The sequence below is a fragment of the Pristis pectinata genome, chromosome 3 (genome assembly GCF_009764475.1).
Source record: "Pristis pectinata isolate sPriPec2 chromosome 3, sPriPec2.1.pri, whole genome shotgun sequence".
Classification (NCBI taxonomy): domain Eukaryota; kingdom Metazoa; phylum Chordata; class Chondrichthyes; order Rhinopristiformes; family Pristidae; genus Pristis; species Pristis pectinata.
In genome coordinates this window covers 11,033,144-11,055,815 of record NC_067407.1, presented here as the reverse complement: position 1 = coordinate 11,055,815, position 22,672 = coordinate 11,033,144, and the positions used below count along the sequence as shown (strand labels likewise).

At 38.1% G+C, this 22,672-nt stretch overlaps 1 protein-coding gene across 1 annotated transcript in view; it reads left to right on the top strand.

Moving 5' to 3' along the window:
* selenof (selenoprotein F) overlaps positions 1 to 19,676 on the top strand; it is a 39,229-nt gene extending 19,553 nt beyond the window's left edge. Inside the window, exons 3-5 of the mRNA XM_052011668.1 lie at positions 3,219 to 3,282; positions 13,395 to 13,444; positions 19,040 to 19,676. Of these exons, the coding sequence (XP_051867628.1) occupies positions 3,219 to 3,282; positions 13,395 to 13,444; positions 19,040 to 19,171 (246 nt within the window). The 3' untranslated portion in view covers positions 19,172 to 19,676. The remainder of the gene's footprint in view (positions 1 to 3,218; positions 3,283 to 13,394; positions 13,445 to 19,039) is intronic.
* Positions 19,677 to 22,672: the final 2,996 nt, after the last annotated feature.

Sequence of the window (22,672 nt, the reverse complement as noted above, 5' to 3'; positions counted from 1 at the left end):
AGGGTTCTGGGTTCAATCCTGACTTCCATTGCTGCCTGTGTGGATTTTCCTCTGACACATGAGTTCCCCCCCCAGGTGCTCGGGTTTCCACCCCAAAAAGGCAAGGGGCGGTAAGTTAATTGGCTACATAAATTACACCTAGTATGTAGGTGGGTGGTAGAATCACAGGGAGCCAATGGGAATATGAGGAGAATAAAATGGGATTAATGCAAATGCATGCTTGATTGGTTGGTTTGGGATGAAGGACCTGCTTCTGTGCTGTGTGACTGATTCGATGACAGGTTGTTATTACTGTTGTTAGTAGCCTGTACATTTAATGTGAAACAACAAATGCACAAAGCAAGAATGCATGCAATACACCCTATAAATTGTATAAATTAATCATATGCGTGACATGCTATCATTGTATATTGTTGATCAGCGATGTTGGGGAAGTATAGAAATCTGCAAAGAGGTAAAGGAGGCCAAAGCTTTCTGCTTTGATCTGCAGCGTTTAGCTTCCTTTATATCCACCTAGCTCTTTTGCCAATCTATTGTGATTGTACATCATTCCATTGCCTGTTGTTAATAGTTCTATCTATCATTCATAGATCACTGCATTATTTTGAATATATACCATAACAATCCCGTGTAGCTATAAAGGATAATTCTCTGCATTTTAAAACTCTTCCAAAATTTGTTGTAGATGAATATTTAGTGAGGGTACATTTAATTTATTAGTTAAAATTGTGCAGCTGGCAGCTATATACTGCCTTTGTTTCTAGTGTGTTGCCCAGAGAACATTTGAACCATAAATTCACAACTGCTGCATTGTTTTGGAATACACTAAACAACCAGTAAGCTCCACATTTGTCCCTCTCATTATCAAATGCAATGCTAAGTATAAATTAGTCATTTGTATTTCGAATATAAGAAGTGCATAGAACAGCTGTGCATCAACGCAGGATGAATTGAAACCTTTCTGCTATATCACAGTTCAGCTTGAATTGAGGGTATAAAAAGTAATGACTTGTACTCTAGACTTGATGCATGTGGCATTTGCTCAAAGCTGATTGAGAATCTTTAATGGCAAAATAGAATTTTGCAAATAATACATTTCACACAGTGGAAATGTAATGTCTATTCTAAATGCTTATTGTATCTTTTTGATGAGAAATGATTGGACATTGATTTGTGGTGCAGATATATACTGTCGCATTGAACAAATCTGTCATTTCCTTCTAATTTCTGAAGGCTATACAATTAGGCCCAACACCCGAGTTAAGATTTTAGTTCTTCTGATATTTCTTTGAGGTTAAATATTTGAACATCACATTCCCCTTTATTGGGGGTTGACACTTTTATTTCCCTTGGTAAATAATTACTGTATTTGTTCTGAGGATTTAATGAGCAACACACTTATGATTTGTTGACTGCTGCTGCAAAGTGTTGGGTTGAAGGGCTTGTAATAAAATGAGAACAGTATCTTCTTGTTTATTAGCTAAACCACGGACAATCACAAATAGTTCAGAATAAAAGTTTTATTGTTCAATTGAATTATCTGTAATTACAATTATATGTTCCATTCAATGTTTTTTTTCTTGCCCAATTGTTATAGCACTAAATCTGATGGAAAAAATTTAACTTTCTTTGTCTGGTATAATTGGATTTTTGTCTGTTTAGCAGCTGTTTATTCGTGAGCAAGGGAGATGTGATAGGGATAGGAAGGTACCAATTTAAACAAAAATAAATAAATTAACAAACTGCATGCAGTTGCACAATACCTGCAACATCTAATTGCTTCCAGCTGCAGCTAGGAAATTACTGTCCAGTGGCCATTGGTAATGGAGTAAAATATGTGCAGTATAATTAGAAGTTAGACAGTAAATCCTTTATCGTTTGTCCCTGAGTCCCACATTCTTTAGGTGAAATTCATCAATATGATACAGTGTTCTTCACAAAAACATAAGAAGACTTTTATATTCATGGCTCCTTGTCATAGAATACACTCTTCATGGGTGTATGTGGCACATTAATCTGAACTTTTGAAATTGCATCTCTCAAAATCCACAGATCTACAGTTACGAATCTGTTTGGGTTACTGAGTGAAAATCAAAAGAAAAACTGCTGTAGTTGTTGGATATCTGAAATAAAAATACAAAATGCTGGAAATACTGAACTGGTCAGGTAGCATCAGTGGAAGGAGAAATCAAGATTCCATTTCAGGTTGTAGACCCTTCATCAGAACTGAGAATTGGATCACTGAGCTAGAGTGTTTATTATCTTTTGTTGTCCTTTCTTGTCTAGAAGCATTGAATATAATGGTATCTCTAATCTGCTTTAAGGTAGCATCTATTGGCAGAATTTTCCAAATCTTAAATCTGACGCACTAAGTAGAAAAACAAACTTAAATAATCTTTGTCTGCAGCCTATAGGATAGGTATGCTACGGATAGAAGCGACTAATTCCAAAAATCTAGGTAAGCTGCTGAAAACATAGAGCAAAAAACAAACTGCTGGAGGAACTTGGTGGGTCAGGCAGCACGTGCAGAAGGAAATGGACAATCTCCAGTATCTTGTTTTTTGCTCCAGATTCCAGCGTCTGGAGTCTCTTGTGTCTCCTTCAGAAAATGTATTTTACTATAATATTTCCCTTCCCACCTCCATCATCATAAATTTTTGTTTTACCTTTTTGTGGATGAGCTGACAGCATGTGCCTAACCAGAAGCTAAATAAAAAGGGCTTTGTGGAGCACTGTCAGGTTCTAGAGTTCCTATCATGCCTTTGGTCAATTGCTGAAATTTCTTAAACTGAATCTAAACCTTTGTATCTTTTTGTTGCAGTATCTAGAGAAGTCCTTCATGCAATTTTAGAAATTCAATGTCCACATATTGAACTCCTGCTTGTACCTTTGGACTAATGAGTTGATCACCATGCACACAGAGTTATCATTTTATGCAGACTCAGAGAAAAGGCGATGGAACAGTTCTTTGAAACTTTATTACTAAGACATACAAATGTTTGAATGAGATACTGATCTCACAAGTTGCTGGTGGGACTTTGAGGTGGTTCCGTTCCTAAAGGCGAATTATTCTTGAATATCCTTCTGAATAATTAAAGATGCAGCAATTAAAGTAGTTAAACAACCTTATGTTAATCATGTAGATTAAGAGATTCTTGATGGTCTGGCATAATTTGCTTTTTGATAAATACTACCTTTTGTATTTTTTCTTTTATCAGTTGTATGCTGGAGCTGTCCTTGAAGTATGTGGATGAAAATTGGGAAGGTTCCCCCAAGTCCAGGGTAAGTCTATAAAGCCATTCTTGAACAATAGTTATCTTTAGTTTTAGTACAACTAAATCTTGATGACTACAGATCAAAGCCTGTGTAACTTGCAATGTTGCTGCACAGAAATCTTCTCTTGGTCTGGTAGATTACAAATCATATAGGGTATTTAAAACTATAATGTCCTATTAACTTAGTGACAATGGTTTTACCCCTTTTTTGGAAGGTTAGCACAGAAAGCCAATTGCCCAATATCCTAGATAGCCTTCATCCCACCACCAATAAAATCAAAACTGGTTATTTCTCCCTATAAAGATTTGTGCATAAATTGACCACCTTAGTCTTGCAAAAACAACAATCACTGAAGATCATGCAGGATTTTGTGTACAGAGTCAGATCTCTTCCTTTCTAATGACATGTAAAGGGGAATAAAATGAATAAGAGTGTGAAACACAAGATAAAACTAGATCTTAAAATTGGATACTTTGCAGTCCCAAGTCTGAACAAGGTGCCTGAAAATGGAGTTGAATAGTTGGGCCTTAAGGTAGATTTTTGAAAAAGGCAGAAATTTCTCATGGCAGAAAATTCTTAAACATTTTCCACCTCTGTGTGGTTGGAAGTGAGTAGTACTGTCTCTTGAGATTCTTTCCTGGTACCATTTTTCATTTTGTACCTCATTGATACAGGACAAAAGGAAGCTAAACTGAAATGCACAGATTTTATTAAAATTGGAAGAAAAGAAAGTGCAGGGGAACAGTTAAATAATCAACAAGCTGCAATGGAAATTGGTGCCAGTAGATGTGATAATTTCACTATTCATTAAATAATTGTGATTTGGGAGAAGATTGGATCATATTTATTTAAATGATTTCCGGGGTTCAGCATAGGAGCTAAGCAGCTAATAAATATTCTGTTTAATCACTAAAAGATATAGAATGTAAACTGAACACAAGAGTGCATAGCAATAGGAGTAGATCGCTTGGCACCTCAAGCCTGCCCTGTCACTCATTATGATCACGCTGATTTGTGCTGGCTTCGACTGCTCTTCTATGCCTGTTTCCGCATAATTCTCAATTCCCCGGCCAATTAAACTATTTCTACTTCTAACTGGTCTCCACAACTAGCTGGGGTAGAAAATTCCAGACATTCACCACCTAATTTCAGAGATTCAGTGTGATTATGAGTCAATACTAGGTTTAGTAAGAGCACACTTCAAGAGTTTTGCTAGGTTTTAAGTTATCAACAGAGATAGAATGTTGAGGGCAATAGAGTACAGCATGGACTTTCAATGATTCTGTGTTGCGTGAGGTATGTAGAACCTACTTGCCCCTGAAGTGAGAAGGCAATTAAGAGCCAATCACTGTGAGGGACTTGGACTCGCGAATACACCAGACTGATGGCAGATTTCCTGCTTGAAGGTCATTGGTGGACTGAATGGGTTTTTATTGACAATCAGGTGGTTTCAGGGTTACCTTTATTTTCACTAGCCTTTTGTTTTAGATGCCATATTTATTTGAATTCGTGTTCCTCATGTGCCATGGTGGGATTTATATTTATATTTCTGATTCTTTGGTATAGAAGTCCAGCTGTTAACCCAGTGGCGAACTTGCTAAAGTAAAATAAAAATCGAAAATGCTGGAAACACTCAGCAGGTCAGGCAGCATCTGTGGAGAGTAAAACAGTCAACCTTGCAGTTTGATAACCTGTCGTCAGAAGGGCCAGTGTGATACAAATTGACAAAGCCAGTTATCTGAAATTGTTGAATTCAATTAGATGAAAGATGAGATTCTGTTTATTTTGAACTTCATTGGAAAAATGTAAAAGGCCAAATGTCAAGAAGTCAGAGTGGGAATGGAATAGAGAATTAAAGTGACCAGTAACTGGAAACTCGGAGTTGGTCTTATGGACTGAATGGAGGTGTTCTGCAAAACAGACATCCAGTTTGTGTAATGTTTCTCCAGTCTGGAGGAGACCACATGATGGGAACCAAATTCATTACGGTAAATTGAAAGTAGTGCAAATGAATCACTACTTCCTCTGGAAGAAGTGTTGGGCTCAATGGATGGTGGGAAGGGAACCCGTAAAAGGGCAGGTGTTACATTTGCAAGTATTTCTGTGCCCCTTAAAATAATGGGCTTTTTATGATGGGTGTTTTATATATTAAGGGTTAGGTAGGACAGCTAAATGCATCTTCAGAATTTGAGAGAAAATGGAAATAAGATGTGGGATTATAAAACCTTGCAAATTTTGTTTAAGTTATGTGTAGGTGCAGTGTAGACATTCCTGGGCTAAACTTATTTAATCTTATTTAGACCAAATGTTCAATTTATTTATTCTGCTAGAAATTAGATTATCTGAAGGTCAAACAAAGAAATAGCTGTATTGAGCTATATAAGTCTATCATTTAATGATTCTTTGAACACACATCTTAATTCTGATTTGATTTTGGTATCTAATGACTCCCACTAGGTTATTTGTTTCCTTCAGCATTCACACAGAATCAGCATATCGGTATGCCACTAGTGTGAAGATGATGTAATAACAGAGATTACATTAAAAGCTTTTGTAACTGACCTTGAAGTCTTTGTTTTTAAACTGTGTTTTATTGATTTTTTTTCCTTTGTTGCCTTCAAACGACTTTGTTTGCAGTGAAAGGAAATATGAGTTTGTGAATTTTAACTACTCAGTAACACAGCATATGAGGTAGCAATCCAGATATTGAAGCAAAAACAGCTGCATCGGTTTTGCCAAATGCAGATCAAATTTAGGATTGTGATTGTGAGAACCTCAAAGAAAATAATCTGATTTTGAGGGAAGAAAGTTGAATTCTTCTGTTGTAAATTGTTTTTGGGTACCTTTAGGTATCAAAGTTTGGTTATAACCATTTTGTGTCTGGAGCTGTAATAGTCTTCCTATCACAATCTATCCAGCCTAACACTTCTATCTAATTGGCATCTCTGGGCAGATTAACTGCAATAATCAAACTGACACCACCCCACATTTGTATCATTTAGTCTCTTGGTTTCTACACTTTCACTCATCTTCCCTCTTTCTCCCCTCCCTCTTTATCCTGCAACTTAAAACATACTTGAGATCAAACTCTTACTGGTTCTTATGAAAGGCCTTCTCCACAGATGCTGCCTTATTTGCTGAATATTTCCAGCACTTTCTGTTTTTATTTAAGGTGCAAAATTGTTTTGTTTTCACTTTTTCAGCTGTTGATTGCTCCCACATCATGTCCTTGATTAACAATTAAACATAAGATTGAGAAGACTTATAAACCTTTGATTTAGTGTCAAATACGGTCATCTCAATAGTTGGGAAAAATTTATACGGTGCAGATTTATATGCCATCTTCTATGTGGTGGTCTCTCGCATCATTCAGAATAGTGACGCGGGTGTGAATGGAGCAGAACCAACTACATATGCCAAATTCACACAATTTAAGTAAAAGTGAATTATTTGCAAAGAGTAATATCAATGCAGACTTTTGTCATGTGTCTCCTCATGAAGCTGATCTAGAAATGATCAAAAAAGTCTTGCAAAAACCAAATTTCCTCATTGTGGGCTCTTGACCAACTCGCTGCATCAGACATTTATGCAATTGGTGATTTAATCAATGGTATTGCATATATAGGCATTGATTTTTCTGTGGCAATTCTTCTGAGCACAGAAGGCTATGCCTTGTTACATTGTGATATGATAAGTGGCCTGGCTGAATCCAGTTGTGAAGATTGTCCCAGTGGTGAGGTACCCAGCTACATTTGGACCTCTCATTTGTACTTAATATATGTTGATGATGATTGAAACTTCATACCCACCCGATGTGGTTGATTCTGAAATGACCTCACAAGCAAATCGGTTGTACCAGTACTACTCTAGTCAAATAGAGAGAGAATAAAATTGGAGTACCACCTGGCAACAACACAGACCCCATATTCTCAATGTAGGCTCACAAACATCTGGGAATGGATGTCTAAATTGGCAGAGCTGCCCGACAGACTAGACAAGCAACAGCCTTGTATTGTCTATAAGGTATGCTTTTATGAATATGACTACGTACCAGACCTCTCCATTACCATTCTTGGGTACATCCTGTCCCACTGGCAGGACAGACCCTTCAGAGGGGCTGCACAATGGTATACAGGTGGGAAGGAGTAGTCCTAGGAGTCCTAAACATTCAGTTCAAATCCCAAAAAGTCGCATGGCATCATGCACTACTGAGTCCTTCCTACCTTCCCCTCTCAGTGCTCCTTCATATTGAACAATACTTGGAAGAAGCACTGAAAGTTGCAAGGACACACCATGTACTCTGGTTGGGGGACTTCATAGTGTTCATCACCAAGAGTGGCTTGGTTGCACCACCAGTGACCAAGGAAGCCAATCTCTGACAGACATAGCTGCCAAACTGGGTCTGCAGAAGGCAGCAAACCAACATGAAGGAGAAACCTACTTGACCTTGCCCTCACCAATTTCTCTATGGTGGATACATCCATCTTTGCTGGCATTTGTGCAAGTGACTACTACCCTGTCTTGTTGCAGACAAAGTCCTGTCTTCACACTGAAGACACCCTCCATTTTACACATAATATCTCTATATCTATCTCTAAATGTCAACATGGACATCAAACAAAATAAGGTCCAGAGTTTCCTTCTCATTAGATGAGAATGTTGTGTAGTTTTTCAAAGTACCTCTCCCATTGTTAGTGTATCAGCTTATGATCTGTTAGTATTGATCCAACATCTCACTCTTTATTGATAGGGACCTTGTAAATGATTCATAGTGCAAGTCTGTCTATCTTCATACCTGTTAACAATTCTGTCATAGTTTCCCACTACTAACCATGTATTTGCCATAGCTTTATATAAATTTCATTGCAATTTACAATTTCTGTAAACCTTGGTCACAAACATAGTCAGAAAATAGATCTATAATGGGCTGACCTCTCCCTATCAAGCAAGGGAATTCACTAACCAAATTTTCTGATCCCAATGTTGTAATATTTTAACAGAGCAATTTGCCATGTATCACACTATTACAATGGGAGGATGTATTATCTGGACATAACAGTTCCTTTCTTTCCACTTTAGACTTCTGATATATCTTTCTTTTGAGAATTGAGTAATTTTATCTAGGTCATTGCTCAATCTATTCCATGCGGTAGAAGCCATGACACATACGTTGCTTGTACAGGCTTGATCTTTACAGATTTTTTTTTGTCTCTTTCCTATCTTAAACGTATATTTACAATGGAAACAAGTTAATGCATTATTAAGTGCTAATTGTTTTATTTTTAACAGTTTATTTTTCTCTTCAAGCTAATGCATCAGACAAATGTAAGTTGTATTAAGACAGAAATGTTATCGTTTTAGACCATAAGATACAGGAGCAGAATTAGGCCATTCAGTCATGGCTGACTTTTTTTCGAACCCCATTCTCCTGCCTTCTCCCCATAACCCTTCACCCCCATACCAATCAAGAACCTATCAATCTCTGCCTTAAATACACCCAGTGATTTGGCCTCCACAGCCCTCCATGGCGATGAATTCCACAGATTCATCACACTCTGGCTGAAGAAATTCTTCCTTATCTCAGTTCTCAGATCCTAGACTTTCCTACTATTAGAAACATCCTCTCCACGTCCACTCTGCAGTTTCCTATTGTTGTACATTTAGTAGAGTGGAAACATTTAGTCTTGAGAAAGAACCAGCATGAAGAATGAGGGGTGGGGTTTGTGGGATGGAATCTCTTGTATGATAGGATGGACTTTTGACCTCACAATCTACCTCATCATGGCCCTGTACCTTATTGTCTACCTGCACTGCACTTTCTCTGTAACTGTAATGGTAGCACTATATTCTGCATTCTATTATTGCTTTCCCCTTGTACTACTTCAATGTACTGACGTTATGAAATGATCTGTATAGATGGCATGCAAAACAAGGGTTTTCAATGTTCCTCGATGTGACAGTAATAAACCAATACCAATGATTAATATGTTGACTTAGAAATGGGAGAATTATTCTATCAACTTATTTATAGAAAAAGTCAATTTCCCTAGACTAAAATCACAATTTTATTAAGTTATGTATAACTGGAAAGATTACCAGGAAAATGAATTAGGAAATGCTTTTTCACAGCAACAGGAAAGATACAGTGAACTCTCCAACAAAAAGCAGTAGGTGATGCCTTAATTACGCACTTTATCCGAATGATAGATCTGTTAAGTAACACTGTTAAGAAATCTGAAGTTAAGATACAAATCATTCATTATCTTTTGATGGTAGACCAAACTTGAGGGATTGGATGACCTGCACCTGTTCCATGACTATCAGGTGTTGCTTTGTATTACATTTTGAAGGTTGTCATGCACTGCTTTATGGCTGATACTTAGTCATTTTTCAAAACCGTGTTGTGAAAATTCTGCTTCACGGTTTGAGTTATTCTGGATAAATTCAGAATACCTTTCTGTTGTGAACTTTAATGCAGTACACAAGTAATTAAATTGGAAATGAAAATATTGTCTGCTTCTCTCATGTCAACCACGCTCAGAACCTTCCATGTTGCCAACATTACCCACAACATTGGGCGTTTTAAAACACGGCCAGTACAGGCCCTACAGTATGATAGGAGAAGCATAGATTTGATGTGAAAATTGTCTCCTCTAACCATAACCATAGTATGAAATTGGCATTAAATAAATGAAAGCGAGGGAAGGAAGTATAATACAGGAACTGCCAGTTACCCTGTCCTGAAATCTGATCATTAAGCTCGAAAGGCAACACTGCAGGCCATTCAGAAAGAAATCGTAAAAGCCAATTTTTTTTTCCCAAAAAGGTCAGCTGTTCACACTTCAATCTCCAGATGGCAAACATGTTCCACTCCCCTCAATCTCAAAATTAGGGCCCACTTTCTCCTTGTTTGCCCTCAAAAATCACTGTCCATCACACCATCAGCTTTATTTGGAAATTATTCAAGTTCGTTTCATATACCTGTCTCTAACTTGAATAAAATCTGAGAGGGAGCCAGGGCAGAGATGGTAATTCAAAGAATCTTACAATCCATTATGTCTGTAACAAGAAAACTTGACTTGAATTCTTAATCGCAGATCTTCAGCTGCACCTTCCATGGGTGCTCCTTCCATTCACCATGTGGTCCAAGTAATTTGGGGGATACTGTCGTGATTTCCTGGACCCTGCCAATAGACTCTTGGTTTTTGAGGAAAATTACCATCCTGTAGCTAGGACAGACAACTTTCTGCTCACTTACAGGAGGTCATGCGCAACATGAGATCATTACCAACTCAATCCCAGCTAGTCTCGATTTGTATTGCAGCAGCAGATGCTAACTTCCATGTCATGCAGAAGCCTCTTGATTTTTATTGTGGACTGGCTCCAGCAATGTTTTAGTGCTGTATCGGTGATGCTTTTTCCCATTGATTGGAAACACAGTTGATATGAAGCACTTCGTTGATCTGTACAGAGTTTTTGAATGTTTGAACTGTCACTACACAAAGGTACCTGATAAGATAAGATATTTCCTCGGACATTGAGAGAGACTAGTGTAAAAATTGCAGGGGCCCTGGCAGATATACTTAAGATGGCCTTAGCCACGAGTGCGGTGCCGGAGGACTGGAGGGTAGCTCATGTAGTTCCGTTGTTTAAAAAGGATCTAAAAGTAGACCAGGTAATTACAGGCCAATGAGCCTGACATCGGTAGTGGGTAAATTATTGAAAGATGTTCTGAGAGATCGGATATACAAGTATTTGGATAGCCAAGGGCTGATTAAGGATAGTCAGCATGGCTTTGTGCATGGTAGATCATGTTTAACGAACCTTGTAGAGTTTTTCGAGGAAGTTACCAAGAAAGTAGATGAAGGAAAGGCTGTGGATGTTGTCTACATGGACTTTAGTAAGGCCTTTGACAAGGTCCCACATGGGAGGTTAGTTCAGAAGGTTCAGTCACTAGGTATCCATGGAAAGGTTGTAAACTGGATTCAAAATTGGCTGTGTGGGAGAAGACAGAGTGATAGTGGATGATTGTTTCTCAGACTGGAGGCCTGTGACTAGCGGTGTGTGCCTCAGGGATCTGTGCTGGGTCCATTGTTGTTTGTTGTCTATATCAATGATCTAGATTATAATGTGGTAAATTGGATCAGTAAGTTTGCTGATGATACTAAGATTGGAGGTGTAGTGGACAGCGAGGAAGGCTTTCAAAGCTTGCAGAGGGATCTGAACCAACTGGAAGAATGGGCCAGAAAATGGCAGATGGAATTTAATGCAGACAAGTGTGAGGTGTTGCATTTTGGAAGGACATACACAGTAAATGGTGGGGCACTGAGGAGTGTGGAGGAACAAAGGGATCTGTGAGTTCAGATACATAATTCCCTGAAAGTGGCGTCGCAGGTAGACAGGGTTGTAAAGAAGGCTTTTGGCATCCTGGCATTCTTAAATCAAAGTATTGAGTATAGGAGTTGGGATGTTATGGTGAGGCCAAATTTAGAGTATTGTGTGTAGTTCTGGTCACCTAACTATAGGAAGGATATTTGTAAGATTGAAAGAGTGCAGAGGAGATTTACTAGAATGTTGCCAGGTCTTCAGGAGTTGAGTTACAGGGAAAGATTGAACAGGTTAGGATTTTATTCCTTGGAGCGCAGAAGAATGAGGGGAGATTTGATAGAGGTTTACAAAATTATGAGAGGTATAAACAGAGTTAATGCGAGTTGGCTCTTTCCACCTAGATTAGGAGAGATAAGTACGAGAGGACATAGCTTTAGGGTGAAAGGGGAAAAGTTTAGGGGGAACTGCTTCACTCAGAGAGTGGTGGGAGTATGGAACGGGCTGCCATCTGATGTAGTAAATGCGGGCTCACTCTGAGTTTTAAGAATATATTGGATAGATACATGGATGGGAGAGGTCTGGAGGGTTATGGACTGGGTGCAGGTAAAAGGGACTAGCGGAATACTGTTTTGGCACAGATTAGAAGGGCCAAATGGCCTGTTTTCTGTGCTATAGTGTTCCATGGTTCTATTATGGTACAAACATCAGCAATCCTCACTTGTGTTTGTACATCCTCAGGAAATTGCAGTAGGTTTATTAAAAGACCTGCCTTTTTGTAAATCACCCTGAATGGAATCTATTTATTTATTTATTTATTAGTCTTGAGTTTAATCTTTCTGGAGGGTTTTATTATACTGTACCACCTGTGATAGCTGTGGATTAGCAAGGCCAATTCATTGGAATAGTCCTAATTACCCTGGACGATGCAAGAATATCTTCCATAAGAAGCTTCCTAATTTATTCATGTTTCCTAGTTATAAGGAGTAAATACTTTGAATTCCATCAAGCCAAATATTTGAAGTTTAATTCTCTAGATACTATTGTTAGACCGGTATAGCGTCTTAAATTGTGCAGGTATTAATGTAACTCTGTCCCCACTGAGAGCTCAATGCTCATCTTTTTATGTTGTGACTCAATACTACTTTCCATTACAACACAGCAGGAATATTATGCCTTTGACAGTGGTCACCACCTAAAAGCATGCATATTTCTAAATCACTGTTTAAGCCCCCTGCCCACTCCCCCACCATTACACAATGAAGGGCTGAAATCTGAGTACGAACCTTATGGACCATTTTCCTCAAGAAATGTATGTGAAGGAAAACTGATGTCATTCTATTTAGATTATGTTATCATTGGCATGACATGTACTAAAAATGCTGATTTGAATGTGCTGTATTATTTGCAATTTTCATGAATAAAATGTCTTTTTGAAATGAAAATATAATTCCACATTGGAAGAGTCCTCGCTTGAAGTCATTACTTGAACAGAAATATTCAGACACATGCCTGGCTGTTGGTCAACCGTGCTTATTTCTTTATTAATCTATTGCACAAGAATTGTGAGTATCTATGTAGAAGTAAGCTTTTGGATTCTGTACTGCTTTCTTTGCAGTTGGGAAAGAATATAGTTCCAAATATTTGATAATGGATGAATTTTATTGATCAGCTGTTGTATGCTTTTGGAAGCAACAATATTGGATTACAATAAGGTAATTAAGTATTGATTTACAGTAAACTGATCTGGGTAAAAAAGAAAACTCACTAACCTATTGAAAAATCTTTTCCAGCTTTTGTCAGAAGTGATAAGCCCAAGATGTTCAAGGGTCTACAGATCAAGGTAACTTCAAAAAAAAATTCTATAACATGCTCTTTAAGCAGCTCACTTTATAAAGGTGTGGTTTTGGATTTTATTCTCGTAGGTGAAAGATTCTTGCAGTTGAGCACACTTAATGTTAGCCATAGACTTTTTGCAAGCTTGCCACTATACGGTTTTTCTAATTCTGCACATGTATCAAGTTCAGCATCCTTCACTGGTATCTGAACAGGTCACACAAAAGCAAACACTTTCACCAGTTAGGATGATCCCTAAGAAGATGCAGTGTTTAAACTAGGATGTACAAAGCAGAAAGTATCAGGTTTAAATTGTGCACAGAAACCAAAATAAACATTGAAAATGAAGTGAAAGGAGAGGCTTAATTAAGAAAAATATATAAAATGTTTAAGTATTTAATTTTCCTGTGAAGAGACTCCACACTTGTAAAATTACAGGTCCAGATAGGTTTGAATATAGTTATACATTTGCACCTTTTTTTAAAAAAAATAATTGAACAAAGAATTGCAACAACCCTAACTTTTACAGCTTATTTTTACTGCTGAGTTAGTAGGTAGTACTACGTTCAAAGCCATGGTGTAAGGAGCAGCATTTTCTGATTTCCATATTTCCCAATTGCACAGGAAGCAGAAGGCACTAATATATACAGAAGGCACTAATATATAATCATTGCAAAAGAATTGGAGATAAAATTCTTATACACTAGTTCAGCAGAATGTTCCTTTTTAACATTTATCAGCCAAGAAGCCCATTACTTGCGGTCAATCCTTAATCAAAATAAGAGGAATACTTCCTACTTTTAATCTCGGAGCAAAGGTTTGGGTTATCTTAGATACAAATTGCACAGGGCTTCAGGGAACTCTTCAGTTAGTAACTAATTAGCTAGTGGAAATTTGATTGGGAAAACATTAAATATCTGTGTGAGAGTTCAGTAATTCTTCTCCAGAACAAAATAGGAGTAGGAGCAGCCCTTCAAGCTGATCTATGCTGGCCTCAACTCCCCTTATGTTCCAGTTCCCCATAACCCTCAATTCCTTGATCTTTCTAATATTTATCTATCTTTACCTTAAATATATCTAACAATATGGCCTCCACAACTTTCCAGGACAGAGAATTCCAGAGATTCACTGGCCTCTGTGTGTGGAAAAAATTTCTACGTACCTCAGTTTTAAATGACCGGCCACTTATTATGTAGCTTTGCCTCCCTGTTTGTGACTCTCCCACTACAATCTTGTAAACTCCAAGGACTACGAACTATCTAGCCTCTCTTGATAGGACAACCCTCTCATCTCAGGAATTAGCCCGGTGAATCTCCTTTGGACTGCCTCCAATGCTACTATCTCCTTGTTTTTTTTAGTGCACAGTATTCCAAGTGTGGCCTCACCTACACCCTGTACGACTGTAACAAAACCTCCCTGTTCTTAAACTCCAACCCCTTTGCCATAAAAGACCAATGTGGCGTTTGCCGCCTTAACTACTTGTTGGACCTGCCCACTAACTTTTCCTGATCCGTGCACTAGAACACCTAGACCTCTCTGAACTTCATTTGCAGTCTTTCCATTTAGATAATAATCCACCTTTTGATTCCTCTTACCTCAATATGTTAAGTACAAGTGCACGACTCATACTTCCCCTCATTGAACTCCTTTTGCCAAGGTTTCACACAATCACTCAATCTATCCATATCCTGTTGCAGAATCACAGTGCCCTTATCACAACATGCCCATCTACCTGTTTTGTATCATAGGCAAATTTGGAAACCTTGCATTTCATTCCTTGCAGGTCATTAATGTAAGTAATTGAGGGCCAAGAATCGATCGCTAGGGTATGCCACTAGTTGCATCCATCCAGCCTGAAAAGGACAAATTTTATTCCAACTCTGTTTTCTATGTGACAGCTAGTTTTCGATCCATACTAATGTACTTCCTCCAATATCTTGGGCTCTTAATTTATGCACCAACCTCTTATTTGGCACCTTGCCAAATGCCTTTAGGAAATCATAAATACACTACATATTCAGGTCTCCCTTTATCAACTCTCCATGTCATATCCTCAAAGAATTCAAGCAAATTTGTCAAACATGATTTACTTCTCATAAACCCATGTTGACTAGGTTTGATTATATTCAGCGTTCCTAATGATTAATTATTTCCTCTGTGATTATTGACTGTATCATCTTGTCAGCAATAGATGTTAAGCTGCCATCTTATTAGTGTTCTGTAATTGTGGCTTGTGTATTCTGATTTGTAGCAGTGAACTGATTTTTTCCATTGCTGGTTCTTCAATCTCAGTGATGGGAGATTGAAAATGTAATGATTTTTGGACAATATCAAGAATACACAGCTGAACAAAAGGATTTTTTTAACTTTGCTCCATGGTAAAATCTGTGGGTTTTTTTTTTGCAAAACTGCAACAGTGGAAAACATTAGAATGCCAGTTTTATGCACTTGTATATTTTAACAGTTGTGAAGTGATTGTATCTGTGACTCGGAATCATACACTGCAGAAGGAGACTATTTAAACCATTGTGCCTTATATAATAGAAAGATTTAGTAGCCCTCTCCCCTACAGCAAAGCCCGTCTCCAACCAGCTTTTTCCCATTGCCCTGCATGTTTTTCTCCCTTCAAGTATTTACCCAACTTTTCAAAGTTACTATCTCATGCGCTTCCACACCTTTTGAGGCACTATATTCTAATTCACAGCAATTCAGCCTTTATTTTCTTAGTGGTTCTTCTGTTTCTTCAGCTGATCAAGTGAAATTTGTATCCTTTTGTTACATTCAGAGCTCACTTGGCCTCTGTCCAATTGTTTGAAGCTGTCAATGTTCTGGTAATAGTGGTGGCCTTTGTTTAACCTAAGTAAGACTTGATACAGTACAATATTGTGTGATAATTCTGATAGAACGGAGCAAGAGTTGATAGAACCTGTTAATTCTCCAGCATCCAACTGCCCTATATGGATTCCCTTATTCCCTTCCTTTGAATCTGTCCTCCTTAGATGTGGCTCTCTAGATATTTGCAACAATATGGTCAAGGCCTCCATAATTTCTTCTCTTCTTACCATCAATGTCTGAGGGTGCATCCCATCTGGACCAAGTGAGTCGTGGAGACAGTTATACAGCACAAAAACAGGCCCTTCTCCCATCATGTCCATGCAGGTCATTTGTACCTATCTATACTAATCTCATTTACCCAATTCCAATACCTCTGGGTGGGGAAAAAAAAATCACTTGAATTCTGTTGGATTGAATCATTTTAAGTACGGCCTTTCTAGCTCCACTTCTCTATCAATTTTCAGTCCATCCTGCAGCTTCTTCCTTGATGAGGACTGAATTTAAAGTACTCTTTAAGTACTTCAGCCATCCGGTCTGTGTCTGTGAGTTAATTTACCCTTTGGTCTCTGATCAGCTCCACCTCTCCTCTTACAACTCTTCTCCAATTCACATTTTTTGGATTCCCTTTTATGTTTGTTTGCAGACTTCCCTCATGCTGTCTGTTTTGCTGTCTCTTGTTTCCATTTTTACTTCCCTCTGAACTTTATATAATCAGGCTGGTTCTCGCTTCTGTTAACAGCCAGGCAGCTGTCTTGTGGTCTTATTTTCTGTTCTATTTTACTTGCTTTATGATCATCTGGAAAGGTTTGGCAATTTTCATACCCTTCTCGCTCATGGGAATGTACCTAAACTGTGCCTGAGAAAAAGACATAGATTTAGGATAAGAGGGAAGAGTTTCAGAGGGGATAAGAGGGGGGACCTTTTTCACCCAGAGACTGATGAATACTGGAATGCAGTATCTGAGTGGTTGAAGCAAGGTCACCAACAGCATTTAAGAAGTCTCTGAATGAGCACTTGAATCACTTGGGCACAGCAGGGTATGGACCAGGTGCTGGGAGATGGGATTTGGCTTAGGTTATTGTCATATACACCAGGGTGCAATGAAATTCCTTCCTTGCGTGAAGCTCACAAGGTAAATGGTGTACATGGTAATAATAAGTACAACAATAAATACAGCTGGTGCAAAAACAACAGAAGCAAAGTATAGCAGTGCAAACTGAGGTAGTTGAGTATTAGTGCGATGAGTGTCCTCAGATCAACGTGGATGTAATTAACTTTCTGATAAGAGCCCGTACCTTTTAAAATTTGAACCATTTGCAGTCAAGTTTTGTTTATATGAAGAATCAAGAGAAGTCCTTATTACAATAGCAAAAAATAAACTGCTGGAAGAACTCATCGTGTCAAGCAGCATCTGTGGAGGCAAAGGGATGGTCGACATTTTGGGTCGAGACCCTGCATCAGGACTTGCCTCCACAAATGCTGCTTGATCTGCTGAGTTCTTCCAGCAGGTTATTTTTTGCTCCAGATTCCAGCATCTGTAGTGTCTTGTGTTTTCTTATTACATCATTTGGCACACTGACACATCTGCCACAAAAAACAAGTTTCTCAGTGGCCCTTCTAATTACTGCATAAGGTGGTTGGACTATGACCAATTTGGTCAAAGAGAGAGATTAAAAGGAGTGTCTTGAAGAAGGAAAGAGATGAGCAGAAATTTATTGAGGGAATTCCAAGGGTTTAGATGTCGGTGAAGTGATTAAATTTGGGGTTGATTGAGAGAATATTAGATCACATTCAAAATTACTCAAACTAAATGAAAGGCATCCTGAGTTTGTTAAAGGCATGTTGTGTTTAACTGATTTGATTGAGTTTTATAAAACGTTAATGCACAGGGTTAGCGAGGATGGTGTAGTTGATGTACTGTAATGCTGTCAAACAAACATGTTTTGGGGGACAAAAGCAGCTTGGACTCAGAATTGACCACAAAAAGAAAAGAATGCTAACAAGTGGGTAACTTTCAGACATGTAGCTTTCCTCGTATGTCTTGTAATGCAGTGTGAATGTTATTTCACATTGTTTGATGTCACAGAAGTCCAATGATTTGCATGTTTAATTCTAGATTTTCTCAAATATAATTTACATGCCCCTAAATGCCTTGTGTTTTCTAAGATAAAAAGGACTCTTGTCTATTGTAAAGCATGGAGCAAATCTTTTAGTAAATAGTGTGCCATATATTCGTAAACCACTATTTAAAATTCAAGGATTTTCCCTGTTATGAGAAAATGCTGCAGTAATTGTACATTTAGCAGTAAAACCTGCTACTAGTTTGGCATGGAGGTGGGTGGGGGAGGAACAGAAAGGACATAAATTACCTTAGTTGTGAACTGAAGGAGCTGGCACAGCAAGATAACACTAATTGTTGCAGTAAAAAGTACTTGGCCAGAGATGTCATGGGAAATTGATGCTGAATAGCTGTGTAAATGTAAAATTGCTTCATTAAGATGTTGGCAGTAAGTAAATTAATAAACCAATACCATTTTTATAGGAAAAAAACTTGAATTTTCAGAATTAGTCTGTGCAAAAATGGTAAAACATTTAACTATTTGTTCTCCCTTGTAGAAGCAGAAGAAAAATCAATGTACATAATTGTAAAGAGATCTCTTGTGCAAATCAATTTATTTCAATTAATAGAATAAATAACTGGCTCGGTTTATAAGCTGTTACTTACAATGAAAGGCTTAGATATACATTATGTGCTTTTGTTTTCTAGTATGTGCGTGGCTCCGACCCTGTGCTAAAGCTGCTGGATGACAAGGGGGACATTGCAGAAGAACTGAGCATTCTCAAATGGAACACAGATAGTGTGGAAGAGTTCCTCAGTGAAAAGTTAGAACGTTTATAAACTACAAATTGTTACAGGACAGGTTTCCATGTTGTATATCAGTTTAATAATTAAGAAACTCCAATGCCATACTAGTTAATGTAATGACTCAAAATGATCATGTTTAATTTTACAATGCACTGAGTAGGTTTATAACCCTGACTATCAATAGAATTTTCTGGAATTGGTTAGTTGGTTTCTTTCCAGCACATCACCATTTAATAAAGGTTTTCCTTTTGAATTATTAAATGTACTGTACATTGTTACTTTTTTGGGTCCATTATTACATTCTGTTGGCTTTAAATGGCTTTTATTGGTCGTATGGTGCCTGCTACTTACTACAGTGGACAAGATGCATTCAGGAGCTGCACTTTTGTGAAGGCTAAACATGAAACCTTTCTGAGGATATGTATAGCCAGATGTTTTGTGTACTTACTGGTGTTTCTGCTCTGCTGAAGTAGAAGCAGCTTGGAAAGATGGTATTGTTTGAAATTGGAATGCTGGAATAATAAAAGTTATTTCTGAAGCATTATGTTTGGAATTTCTTTGGTTAGTGAATGTTGCACTTGTGGAGGTGTTACTTTTATATGCAGTTCTACAATTTTAATACGAAATTTAACTGATGATGTCTACACAACTGTAGCCAAAACTCATGTTCTTCTCATGAACATGAAGATTGAATCAATAACACGGAACTAGTGTTGAAGCCCTGATGCCAAAGGTTAAGAATTTTATCACTTCAATGTTAACAGAACCACTAGTTAACAGAGTGTCAGTGCTGTATGACGAGCTGGGACTTAAAATCATCAGTTTTAGTTGAGGTTGATTGAACATGCAGTTAAGTTTTGTGTTGTTCCAAGGTTCTTAGCTATGTAGCGCACAAAAATGAAACTTAGCTGCTACTAATGTACTGAAATTAGAAGCTGCTGCAATAACCTCTGAGTCATAGATAGAGTCACAACACAGAAATAGGCCATTCGGCCCACTGTATCCATGCCAACCCATCCACATTAATCCCATTTTCCAGCACTTGGCCCATAGCCTTCTAAGCTCAGGTGATTCAAGTGCTCATCTAGACACTTCTTAAAAAGCTGTCAGTTACTCTGCTTTCACCAGTCTCAGGCAGTGTATTCTAGGTACTCTCACTCTCTGGATGGAAAAAGGTTCCCCTCAGATCCCCTCTAAATTTCTTCCCCCCATTGCCCTAAATTGTCTGTGAAACTTATAAGTTCTGATTTACTATTTATCATAGCCTGAATTTTCCAACGTGTTAATGTGGCAGTGCTCACTGCTGACCGCAAAGGAGACTACCCATAAAGATCTGTCAATCTGTGATTTTTCTCTCTCTCTCTCTCTCTCTCTCTCTCACTCTCTCTCTCTCTCTCACTCTCTCTCTCTCTCTCTCACTCTCTCTCTCTCTCTCTCTCTCACTCTCTCTCTCTCTCTCACTCTCTCTCTCTCTCTCTCTCTCTCACTCTCTCTCTCTCTCTCTCACTCTCTCTCTCTCTCTCTCACTCTCTCTCTCTCTCTCTCACTCTCTCACTCTCTCATTTCCTGATGGTAGTTCTGGTTAGGGGATCTTTAGCCTTCAACCCCAGTGATGTTGACTGAAAACCTGAGCAGTCAAGTACCAAGAAATAAGTGCCAATTTTTAAATTATTTCATGAAAAGCAAAATGAAAGACTTGGGCATCTATGTGGAGGTACATCATGAGATATAATAAGTAAATGTTTAAAATTAATTTGAAAAGTGTGAAATTTTGATATTTGGAAATGACTACCCATCCACAATTGGATTTTTGTGGCCAGAATGGTAGTTATGAGATTAAAATCTCAGTTACACCTCATTCCATTAGACATAACATTTTTCTGGGGTTCTTTTGTACAGTAAGGATAATTTGTAAGTAGTTAAAATTTCCGTTATTTCACTTTTTTTTGTTGTTTTGTTTTGTTGGTTGCACTATGCTTTGCAAAAGAGAAGTGAATCTGCATCAGCAGTTTCAGGAATTTTGAAATATGTGCATACACCATGGTATTACATGGTTGAGCGCAGATAGGTTCCCTGTTATTCTCATCATCTTTGCCATTCAATCAAGTTTCTAATTACCAACTAGTGCTTTTTACCACTTTGCCTCTGCAACATATATACTTGTCTTGCTAGCTGACGTCATGAAAGCATTGATACATCAGGGAAAAAACTGTACACGCAATGTGCAGCTATCCTGGCTTTAAGGATGAGTAGCTTTTATTTTGCCGTTTATTTAAATATCACCTGGGGAATTTTACCTTTCCCCCCGATGTAGTAGAAATTAGGCCTTTAATAGCTCAGAGGAGCATGTTGGTGTTAATGAACAATTTGGCCACCTGATCTCCTGTTGGTAGCTAGAAAGAAATGATGAGAATTAATAAACTATATATAATAGAAATGTAGTGAAGAACTGTACTTTTACCATGTTATCCATAAGTAAATTATGCAAGATGGCCAAATATTCCCTGTCCTATTGCTGGAAGTTTACAGACTGAACAGTGGGAAAGGGAGGCAAAGTGCTGGTTTTATAAGCATTTTATCTTATGTCTGTAATTCTGAAGATAGCAGCTCACACATGCTAAGGCAGGTTTCCACAGGTTCTGCCAGGCGCCAGTGACCTGCTAAGATGATCACTATTTAAATGCATGTCCAGACAATGACTTACTGTACTGGTTTATTTGCCTGGCATTGAGTAAGGCTACACATTGAGGCAAGCTAGTTATGTCCCTTGTCTGTCCCCTTGATGTGGACCCTATTTCTTTTTAAGGAAGAAATTCCTTTAAATATGATCCTTTTAGTTTTTAGCATTGACGTATCCTCCACATCCATTGTAGGTTGGACTCTGAGCTTTTGGGAAATGAAGAACAGGAGTTTTAATTTTCTTCAAGGAACTGCAACTAAAATGTGGGTGTTCTCAACCTTAACTTTTGTCAGTGGTTCAGTAGAGCTGAGAGACCTGCTGAGCTATTTAATTGTTAACCAAATTAGTGTAAATCTGGAGTCACATGATAGGCTAGGTAGCTTTGGCAGGTTTCCTTCCTCAAAGGGCAGTAATGAGCCAGATGGTATCATGGTCAAGCTTATTGACACTTTTTCCCAAGTTATTTAATTAACTGAATTTAAATTCCAGAGCTGTCATGAATTTGAACTTGCTTCTGGATGACTTGTCCAAACCAATTCAGTAATGTAACCAGCGTGCTACCATTTCCAGTGTGTATCATCCACAAAATGCACTACAAAAGCACCCCACCCAAAGCCTGATGAATCTACCACAAAGACAGCAAGCATGTAGGATTACCACCACCTGTAAATTCCTCTCAGTCTCCCAACATCCTGACTCAGCAAATCTGTCATTCCTTCATTGTTGCTTGGTCAAAAATGTTGATACTCCCTTGCAGCACAATGGAGTATTTTCGCAGACTGAAGTGGTGCTCACTTCCAACTTTGCAGAGGTAAACAAGGATGGTAGCCTTGCCCATGACCCCTGTATCATGG